The 12,110-nt window shown below is 32.3% G+C and overlaps 1 protein-coding gene across 1 annotated transcript; it reads left to right on the top strand.

Moving 5' to 3' along the window:
* The first annotated feature begins 1,542 nt into the window (after positions 1 to 1,542).
* LOC136979178 (uncharacterized) lies at positions 1,543 to 5,703 on the top strand. The gene is made up of 3 exons (XM_067275110.1): positions 1,543 to 1,676; positions 1,980 to 2,083; positions 5,416 to 5,703. Exons 1-3 carry the CDS (start codon positions 1,658 to 1,660, stop codon positions 5,611 to 5,613), a joined length of 321 nt encoding a protein of 106 aa, XP_067131211.1. The 5' UTR covers positions 1,543 to 1,657; the 3' UTR covers positions 5,614 to 5,703.
* The last annotated feature ends 6,407 nt before the right edge of the window (positions 5,704 to 12,110 follow it).

Below are 12,110 nucleotides of genomic sequence, written 5' to 3'. Positions count from 1 at the left end.
CAAAAGAAAGAGCAGTACACCGAACAGGTCTACCGAATCAATAAAAAATGGGGTTTTCTGGTTTTCTCCACGTCTTTAACACCTAAAAAGATATCCCGGAAAGCACCCCCTTATGCAGATCGCCCAAGAGTTGCGTTGCCATAACTAACAAAACAAACAAGTTTAAAGTATGTTATATTAGGCTCACTTTCTTTATTATTGTCAAATATCAAACAATTGAACCATAGAGTTACACATTGCAAAGGAATTTCCATCCGAGAGCTAAAAAGAAAAATTACAAAATCTATTATTCACCTTTACAAAACTTTTTACAGTATCGTATCTTGCGAGAGATTTTGTGAATACCATCCGGGAACTCGGCATACTGTAAGTTAGAACAATATTTCATTCATGTTTCTGAATCCGGCCCCCGATCTTTAATTAACTTGTAAACTGTAACATTTTTTTTATCCTTTTTGACGTATACTGAACAATAAATACTGCTTTATCGGAATGTAAATTCTTTCAGAAATTACTTAAACTTTTAAAATTATTATTTATGTATTGTCATCAAGATAGGAAAATATCATACATAAAATCAATAACAATTATAGTTATAATAAATTAGTAATTATTCCATGTTTCTCTTCAACCAACAGGTTGGTGGCATGAGAGAAACATTGTTACAATGAATCGACAGCTGGTAATCCACAGGCTATGCGTATCGGAAAATGGAGATTTCGGCTTACAGGATTTCTGAAGAAAATGTACCTGAAAAGTTATGCGCTATCATGCTCATAAAAATCAATTAGAGCTATATTTAAAATGATAAATATTGCACTTAGTATTCACATCCAAGGATAAAGATTCAGAAGTTAATAAGCTTTCGCCTACTAAAAGTGGATAGAAATTGGTTAACTTCTATCCGAATCTTGATCCTCGGTTGTGACTATCATCGCTAAAGATGTAAAAATCTTCCTTTATTTCTTTTAAGTAGTCTCAAAATAAAATGTAAATCATATTTTGATCAAATTTACGTATTTGCAAGCGAGCAAAACAGCTGGAACCAAACCAATAAATAATTATCTGAAAGTAAATATGGGAAAATGCCTTATGTGTCTCATATCAGGCAACAAATTATCATATTTACGCGTGTTTTTGTCAACAGCAACGAATTCGACCTTCTGAATTTTATAAAGCCATATAAAATAGCTTATAATTCACTTTTATAAACTAGAATTGAATTAATATAAATAAAATATATAAACTTACATCATTGTAAATAAAAAAATTTAGAGCTAAACAATAAATTATATTTCAATACTGTTAATAAAATATTGTCGATAATGATAAGAAGATAAAATTAACATACGTAATCATTTATGTAACATTTAAACGAAGCAGCTATAAATAGGCGTGTAAAGTACGAAAAACACTTAAAAAGTTTTTCTAAGTAGGACTACTTTTATCATGCTGTTTCCATATTTACTCTTACTGAGCGCTTTCGTTTTAATAGAGGTGTGAAAATAATCATATTTGTGCATTTATATTTATATTTTTGATAATATTTTAATCCGTTAAAAATAATTAGGTAGATTCCAGAGGGAAAATTTGCGAAGACGGATCAAAATGCCGCAGAAGAGAATGCTGTGTTAGTATTTCAGGTCATCAAACCTGCATGAAAAGACTTATACGAGGTAAATTATTCTTAAACTTTTATAATAGTATATTATGCAGTTACTTTATAATATAGGCGATTATGGCATGAATGGAAGTTTGGCACACGAATGGAGCGAGTGGGCCAATTTCCATGAATACCATAATCACTAATTATAAACGAATTGTCATACGGAATTTTGTGGTTAGACTACACCTATAACACTAACCTTGTGAAACACTGTGTTTAAACATGTTTTGAGTTTCATAAGTATAGTGTTATAAGTGTAGTCAATCACAAATAATTTATATTTAATATTATATTAATAATTAAACTATATCAGGCAGTTATTGTAATCCATACGGAGGAATTTTTCTGGACGAAGAAAAGAAAATTTACACTGCTTCTTGTCCCTGTCCTGCAGGTCACACATGTATGCTCGGAGGGGTAATTAATATTTTTAAAATCTTTTGTCAGTTGAAAAATTAATCCACTTAAAATTACTATTAATTAAAAATTATTATTATTATTATTATAAAACTATTGTAATAATGTCTATTATAATAACACTTATTCGGTAAGAGATTCCGATAAAACGTCACAACAATTAGGTTAACGTTATTGTTGGGCTGCAATTTGATAAAAATTATAGACTTATAATTTATAAATTCCCACTATCGCCCGTTGTCTATCTTTTCTTAATCTCAAGAACTAGATTTAGAAAGTTAGATAGATGAAAGAAAAGACCAGATATGGAAATATTAATGGCAGGAGGTCACGATTACGAACTTCCACTGCAAACCGAAAGTCATTATTTTAATTCAAGAATGTTCTAAAAGATGCTAGATAGATGATCAGCACGCTATTGTTAAAGGAAAAGTATGATGTGCAGGAGCAAGCCACTACTAATTTGAGGTGGAAAGCATATGTTTTAAGTTAAATAAATTAAAAATTACAAGCCCCGGCATTGTGACGATGTTAATAGCTCGTAATATTTAAATACTGTATGGCTTCCTAATTACTGGCTATATATTACTTAAATGGTTTAAAAATCGCATTTATTGATGTATTCTGTCATTTCAAAAACACTGCATTCTTTTAGTCACATCTTTCCCCAATTCCTGAAAGTTTGTTTTACTTCTCAAAATCAGAATAAAAGATGCACAAAGTATTATTTTTCAGCAATGTTTTATATTAAAATGGGCAATTATTTGTTGTGACATCGTCGCAATGCCGGACTGCAATTTTTTATTTATTTAATTTAAAATATATGCTCTCCACCTCAAATTAGTAGTGACTTTCCCTTGTACATCATACTTTTCCTATTAGCAACAGAGTCATGCCGGTCATTTATCTAACTCCTTTCTGTGGAAAATTTTTGAATTGAAATAACGTGTCTGATCGATGCAGACCGGAAGTTCGTATATAGTTAATCGGGGCCTGCTTCCCCTAAGGTTTCCATATCTGGTCTTGCCTTTCATCTATCTAAATGTTCTCTAGATTAAAGAAGGACAGACAGACGGACGACAGTGAAAATTTATCTCCAATTTTTTAAATTGCAGCCTAATGATAAACTCCAAATTATGTTATATATACAGCACAGCTGAAACATACATATATTTATACAGTAGCCTATATATTAATTCATGTATAGGTGTTCTTACTCAAATATTTGTTTAAAATTTCATGACTTTCCTAGAGAAAGTTAAAATATTTCAAAAAATTTTTTATTAATGTTAGATTATTAAGAGTATTACAGAGTTTTCTTTCTAATTCATAATACTACATAATTAATACAGGGGTTTTAAAATTTAAAAATGACAATGGATATTGTGGTATGCTATGTTTGGGATTTAGTTCAATCAGCCAGCATTTTGGAATGCTCTCTTCACTGTTGCATTTTATAATAATTCTTCACATAAATATTAGTTCTAAAATTATTCTGCAGTATAAGTAAATGAAATATATATCTGAATATTAAGAAAAATTAAAAAATACGCAATGTGATTACAATTTATACAATCTGATTTTGAACGATTTTAACATATAAGTTTACATTGCAATGTAAAATTATCAATAGTATGTATCATAAAACTTATTAAATGGAAAATTTGTTTAAAAAATTAGCTCATTTGTTAAGGTTGTGCAAGATTTAAAGAACTGATTAAGAACTTGATCTTTAAATATAGTAACAAAAAGAAAAGAAAATAATGAAATGCACTTATGAATTCTTTACATTTCTATTAGACACCCCACACATTAAGTCAACATTTTACTGTAATAATTTTAATATTCATATTATCAGCAGTGTATTTTATTTATACTAAAACAAAAAAACTTAAATTAAAACAATTTTTGAACAATATGAAGAACTATATGAATTTAAGAGTAAAATACCTCAAAGGCATGCATTCATTCAGTGTTTCTCAAACTTCATCTTTCAGTAGACACCTTTAATAAAGAAAAAGGTTTGACAGACTTACTGCAGTGGAATTTTTTAAATTTGTACAATATGCTTTTTTCCCCCTATAAACTCAAAGATCTCTGTCAACATATTTGCAGACCCTCAGGATTATGTGGATCACATATTGGAGAAAAATTTGATATCTGAATTATCTCAAATACCTGGATATGAAAATTTCTACCGTTCAGCACTGTGTAAAAAATTTCAGTGTTATCAGATGATGTTTTCGACGATATCGGATAAAGAAAGCAGTTAAGCTTATCAGGATAGGTAGATTCATAAGAAAAGACAAAGCAACAATTAGATAATCTGCTTAAAAGAGAGCCTCCCGAGAGAACTGTCTATAGGAAAGAGATCCTATTTAGGTGTTAGGTAGATGAAGAAAACATGAAAATTTCATATGGCTAGCCAATTGATAATATGCAAACCTGCAACTAAGTACCGATATTTTATCTATTCAGCCATTGATGAACTAAGCACATAAGGAAGCCAGTATTAATTACCAGGGTCCGAACGCAGCTTTGTATTGTTTGTTAAGCACATAATGATGACACGTGCTTAAAGTGTTCTTTTAATCTACAATATTTTTATGTTAACTTATCAGTTTAATGTTGTATGATGGGCCTTTTATTTGTTTATATGATGTCATTCAAATATTCCTAATTATGTAGTAATAATTATCAATTAGTTTATAAATTATGGTTTTATTTTATATGTAATAATTTTTAGGGAAATTTTGCATTTGTTCGAAAGAAATTTTGGATCCTAAATATATTCTACACCCTGCTCTTAAGTTGCATTGCATCAGATTACTTTTTGCTGACTGCAGACACTTGGTTGGCCATCTAATCAGCAACAAAATCAACAAAACAGACAAGACAAATTCCCTGACTTCCCCCCCTTTTTTGACAATTTTGACAAATTTTTCTTCTTTCCATGACACTTTTTGAATATTCCTGACTTTCCAGGTGGGTAAGAATCCTGCATGTACAGTACCTATATACATATACACGCAACACAAGAATTTGTCTCAAAAATCATTTAATAGAGATAAAAGCATACTATATAACACACATAATATTTTATTAAAATAATAAATTCTTCTATGATAAAACAAAAATAATCTATTTAGGCCTAATCCTCTTAATGAGAAAACAGCTGTTGGTAGAAATATGGCAAAAGCAGGTGATAATCAATCTTTAATTTAAAATTAAATGTTCATATATTATAATATTTCATCTAAAAATTAGTTTAATATTTATATAGTTGTTTCAAATTATTTTAAAAATTATTTCTCAATATTTTTATTTTTTAGAGGTATAATGATAAGGTGTACAGATGTAGATGGAATAAGTTCATAAAAACAACTACAGAACAACCAGAAGTTATTGAAGAAATTGTAACTACAGAAGAACCAGAAGTTGAGGAAATTCTGACTACAGAAACAAGTGAGGAAATTATAAATGAAGAAAACCCAGAAGATATAGAAAAACAAGAAGAATCTAACCAATGAACAGAAACAACACAAAGAATATTACTATAAAATGAAATTCTTTCTTTCTGATCTTTCAATACTAATCAAAATAAATTAATCTATGTAAAATTCTTTTACTATAAATCATTTCTAATAATTGAAATATAATTTATTCGAGGTCTTACTATTTGTAAATATAAAAAAACATTTCCCAAAATCCTTATCAATATCATCTGAGATTTCTCTATTATTGAAAACACTTGTTACTATTTATTTTCAAAATATGAAACAATTTTTTCTTAATACAAGCAAACTTTCTTAAAATAAAACAACTTAGTGTTAAAAGTTTAATTTTTCACACAATATATTATTTTAATACAAGTAAAACAATTATCTTTTCATAATTTCAAAACTTCATTTATTTATCACATATATGAGATGTTATGGTAACTTTCCTTTCTAATGACTTCACAGAGCACCAAAAGGATTTTATCTTTGGGCATAACGTAAATTTTAGATCAACCAACTAATTAATCTATTAAAGTCGTTTTTAAAATTTGTTTATATCTTTATCAACAACATCTACCTTTATGAGAATGAATTTTAATTAATTTATCTTGTCCTGTTGATTTTTTATCCATTAATTGTATTAATGAGAGACAACAAGTCTACATTACAGAAGATTTTCAGCATTTCTGTTGGAAATAAAGTTTAAAGTAAAAATTTCTCAGAAAGTTAATGAATTCAATTTTCAAAATTCTGAATTCTATATTAATTGAATTAAATAGGATTTTAGTGCAAAAAAACTGTTTGAATATATCTACTTCAATTTTAGAGAAATCAGCCCAAAATAATAAACTTGGGTAGAATGACATATTTTTAGTTTCAATAATTATGGGAATGCAACTGTCACTACAACATGACGTCGCTTAGTTTGAAAGCTTTCCTTATATGTATCTCCGACCAATCTACGTATCTCCGAAGAGCGATAAACATTTTTTTTTTTTTTTCATGAAAAGTGCTGTATATAATACTTTACCCAGACTTAAAATACTTAAAACACGAAATTAATTTTCTGTTTACACGGTATTTACCTGATCAGAAAGGTGTGTCAATTTTCAACATGCTAGAAAAGAAGGCATGTTACTATAGATGTTTAAGTATGGTGCCAAACTTTTGTAGATTATTTTCAACAAGAAAAATAAGAGAATATGTCGTTTTGGTCTTAAACGTGTACATGTACTGTACCTCTAAACTATATTTTAATGTAGGCTGTTATTTTTTCCCAACAATTACAAAAGAAAGAACGATAGACCGAACAGATCTTCCGAATCAATAAAAATTGATTGCAGGTTAATGGATTAATGCAACGCAACATATGGGTTGATCTACAAAGGGCGGAATTCCCGGATGTCTTTGTACGAGAGACCACCAGTGGCCAAAAAGGTTCTGTTCCATGAACACTGGGAGTTTGGTCGTGGGTTCGCGCCTCGCCCGGAAGGGCTGGCCACATGGAGTTTTTCAGGTTTTCTCTGCCTGAATAGGGGCCAGTTATCCTTAAAAAGACCTCCCGGAAGGCATCCCCGTACGTAGATCGTCCAAGTGTTGCATTGCCATAAACAAACTAACTAACTAAATTGTGCGCATGGTATTGCTTGTTTCACTTAGGGTACGGGCCCACCAATGTCCAAGCGGTTCCGTTTCCTAAACACTGGTAATTCGATCGTAAGTTCGCGCCTCGCAGGACGGGCTGGCCACGTAGAGTTTAACGGGTTTTATCCACATCTTTAACGCCTAAATTGGGATAGTTGCCCTTTAAAGATCTCTCAGAAAGCATCTCCCAAGAGTTGCGTTGCCATAATTAACAAAACAAACAAGTTTAAGGTATGTTATATTAGGTTTACTTCCTTTATTATTGTCAAACATCAAAAAGTTGAACCATAGAGTTACATATTGCAAAGGAATTTCCATCCGAGAGCTAAAAAGAAAAATTACAAAATCTATTATTCACCTTTACAAAACTTTTTACAGTATCGTATCTTGCGACAGATTTTGTGAATACCATCTGGGAACATAGCGTATTGTAAGTTGGAACAAAAATTTCATTAATGTTTCTGAATCCAGCCCCCGATCTTTAATTAACTTGTAAACTGTAATATTTTTTTTATCCTTTTTCACGTATACAGTAAGTGGAGCTTTATCACAATGAAAATTCTTTGAGAAATAATAATTTTAAAAATTTAAGTAATTTATATATTGTCATCAAGATAGGAAATATCATACATAAAATCAAAAACAATTACAGTTATAATAAAATAGTAATTATTCCATGTTTCTCTTCAACCTACAGCTTGGTAGGTATGAGAGACAGAAACATTGTCACAATAAATCGATGACCGGATGACCGAAAAGCCCGACGCTTTGTGTACCAGAGATTAAATCCGTGTACAAAACCCCAGGCATTTACAATGGATGGTAAGTAGTGATGTAACGAATAGTATATTTGGCCTCAGCCGAATACCGAATATTCGGCTAGGAGCAAGGCCGAATACCGAATATTCGGCCAAGCTATTCGGTTTGATTAACGCAAGTACGAAAATTGGCGCACAAATCGCATTATGGCAAGGATCGCGCACTCTGCTCTCTATTGGCCCGCTGTCACTACGATTTTTTCTTCCAGTAGGTCTAAATTATTTAAATTAATTAATTAAATTATAATTATTAAAGTTAATACGAGATGGAGCTTAACGTCTACATCTAGTGCCAAATTGGTTTATAATTTATGTAATAGCCGTAAATAGCCCGATATGATTCGGCAGTTGTTGGTATTTAGATGTAAGTTATAACTTATAAGTTATTTTATTTGCAATCGATCTTTTTAACTCTAAAATTTTGTTTTTACTACGTATTTGTAGACTGAATAGTGCCCTAAGGATATACTTTAGTGGGGACATATGGTCTAGTTTGATTCGAGAGGGCGCTTCACTGTAAAGTTCTTGACTGCTTGAATTTAGCTCTGTGTTTGGATTATAAATTTTGCGGAATTTCTGTTATTTATTATAAGTGGTATATGTTTTTGGAATCTGTAGGAAATAAGGATCACAACGGTGCCACATTTGTTACATTTGGATAAAAATCTCAAAAGTTACGACCTTTCGAAATTTTCGGAATTTGGATTCCGAAACACAATCGATTGATCACCTGATTGCTCGACAGGATCTGATGTGCATCACCCCTGTGAGTACGCTTCTCAAATTTTATTACATTCAGACCAGTAATAAGGAAATTTTATCTACTTTCGGCGGAATTACGTCGTCACTTTGTGGGCTTCCGGCTGCAATTTCGGGAAAATTGTTGTACAGTTTTTGTGAGGACCGTAAAAGTTAAATTCGTACTAAGTTTCATCCCATTCGGTTTAGCCAAATTTGAATTATGGCGATTCTATTAAATTTTTCTGCACCTCAAGTTGATGTTCCATGGCGTTGCCATGGAAAAGGTTATTCTAGAATTTAAAATTCTATTTCAAATTATTCTATTTAATATTTATATTTTAAAATTATTCTATCTCAGAATTATTCTATTCAAAATTCTAGATTACAAGCTTATTTATTATTACATTATAGTACTTTTACATCATATATACACTACAACATGACTGAGTCTGGAAATTTGTTAGTCTCAGCTACCCGTTCCGCGGCTCTTGAAGTAATCTCAGAGCTCAAAGGATATATTACAAAAAATTCAACTGCTAAGTTTTCGACCTCTAAACATACAGATTACATTCTGGACTGTATCAACCGTGTTATCAATATATATGAACAAAGCTCTACACTCAAACTGTTACATGAAATCTCAAGTAAAATTGACAAAATGTGCGACAACTCTGTAAAAAATGACAGTATACTAGTTAAGCAGGACGAGGTCCTTGAACGTTTAACTGCTCTTGATGCAAATAAAAATGTCATTACTAATAATACACCTAAACTGTACAGCACGGCTCTCATGTCCGAAAGTTATGTTTCTATTAAACAGAAGAAAGCGCCTACAACGAGTAATGTTCTCTTGATTTACGATGCCAGCGATGACAAAAGCAGCGATAACGTATGTAAACTTGTAAAGGATCGTGTTAATCCTTCAAAGATTAAAATTGGAGTGGATAGAGTTCGTCGAATTGGCAATGGGGGAATCGCTGTAGAACTGGAGAAAAACGAGGACATTGATATTCTTGATACGTATATCAAAGAACATATACCAGAGGTTAACACTAAACTTCCTAAAAAGAAGAGACCTCATCTGATGATTTTTTCCATCCCTAAACATGCTACTAAGGAAGAATTACTTAGCAATTTGTACCATCAAAACGAGTCATTACACTCCTTGTATTCTGAGGAGGTCTTTACTAACGAATTTCGTCTTAAGTTTACCACTTCGAAAAGACAAGGAGATTTTCAAAACTGGGTTGTTGAGGTATCCCCATCAATGCGTAGACTTATATTGCATTTAGGGAAATTAAATATTGGCTGGTCACGCTGCAGGGCTGTAGACTTTTGTCCAGTCCTGCAGTGTTTTAAATGCTGTCGATATGGACACAGCACTAGAGATTGCTTTGAAAACAACATCATCTGTAGTCACTGCGCCGGGAATCATGCATATAAAGACTGTCCCAACTTTGAAGAGTTACCAACATGTATTAACTGTTGGCACAATCGCTTCGAGGACCTTAGGCATAATGCTAGAGATTCAGCATGTAAAGTTTTTCAACGTGTTAAAACAAGTCTGATAAGTCGGACTGATTATAGGACAGAATTATAGACACAGTATAAATGTATTGCAAGTTAATTTACACAGGAGCATTGCCGCCAGCTCTCTTTTAGCCAGTGAAATCCATAAATATGATTTAATCTTGGTTCAAGAACCATACTGTATTCGTGATCAGCCTGCCTCTATTCCTGCCTATTGTTCTATAATTAAAGGTTCTACTGATACTCCGTGGGCTGTGATTATTGCTCCACATAGTAATATTCCTATACTTCATCTGACATCTTTCTGCACTGAATATATGGTGTGCATTGAAATATTTATTGGTGATATTAGATACATTATAATTAATATTTATTGTCCCAAGCCTCAGAATATTAATATCATTCTTTCAGATCTCCAAAACATAGTGGAATCTTACCCATCTTGCAATTTTATTATTGCTGGAGACATTAATTCTCATTCACCAGCTTGGGGTGGAGATATGCTTGACGATAGGGGCAAGGCTTTTGAGGAGTTCCTGGCTCTGAATAACATGCTTCTCATTAATGATCCAGGCTCTCCTCCTACTTTTAATAATGAACGGCATTTTTCTTGGGTCGATGTTACCACATGCTCCAGTTCTTGCTTTACATTTATTACCGATTGGCAAGTATTAGAAAAGCACAACTTTTCTGATCATGCATATATTGTTTTCAAGATCTGTAATAGAGCTTTTTGTCCACCCCTTGCTTGCAGGGCACGGTTTAATCCCTCACGTGCAAAATGGTCTGAAATTTTTGATTATCTTTCATCTAAGATTATTTTTTCGGATTGTGATGTAAGAGAGGAGGCTAGACTTGCTATAGATCAAGTTATTGGGCATATCAACTTAGCATGTAATACTTTTATTCCCAAGACCATTCCCAAGCGTAGACTAGTTCCCTGGTGGAATGAAGAGTTATCTGCACTACGCAGAACTAATACTCATTTACGCCGTAAATACAAACGCTGTCGCAATCCTTCTGTCAGACAAAGGTGTCGTTCTGAATACTTGCAACATCAACGTATTTACAAAGATCGGATTATAAACATCAAATTGCAATCTTGGAAAGACTACTGCTCTCGTGCCTCAGAGAACCCTTGGGGCTATCTAACAAAAATGTGTACTGGTAAATTAAAAAAAGAGTACTATTCTTACGACAATTTGCGCTGGAAATTATAACACTACAAACTTAGAAGATACCGTAGAGACCTTACTTGACAAGTTTTGTGTGGATGACACTGAAGATGAAGATTCTGTATGGCATAAACGTTTGCGAATGCTAGGTCACTTCCATTCTCTTCCTCTAAGATTGATCCCTTTTTTACACATAATGAGATAGACTCAGCCTTCAGAGAGTTAAAAACAGGCAAAGCACCTGGTACTGATGGTTTGACTGTCGATATAGCAAAAATGTTATGGACAATTATTCCGACACAGCTGTTTCAACTTTATAATATGTGCTTGCGCCACGGTGTCTTTCCAGAGCTATGGAAAATGGCACAAATTGTCCCTATACCTAAATCGTCCTCTTCTCAAGATCTGAGGCCTATATCTCTCTTGCCTATCATGGGTAAAGTTTTGGAAAAGTTAATGACTAATCGCCTCACATGGCATCTAGAATCCTCAAGCAAACTCAACAACTTTCAATACGGTTTCAGACATCAGAAATCTACAACTAATGCTATTGAAACGGTGGTACAAAAAATCCAGAGCCTATTAGAAAATAACACCTATGTTCTTGGACTGAGCTTGG

This window comes from Centruroides vittatus, unplaced genomic scaffold (assembly GCF_030686945.1).
Source record: "Centruroides vittatus isolate TY-2023 unplaced genomic scaffold, ASM3068694v2 contig_595, whole genome shotgun sequence".
Taxonomy (NCBI): Eukaryota; Metazoa; Arthropoda; class Arachnida; order Scorpiones; family Buthidae; genus Centruroides; species Centruroides vittatus.
This window is presented reverse-complemented; position numbering and strand designations above follow the sequence as displayed.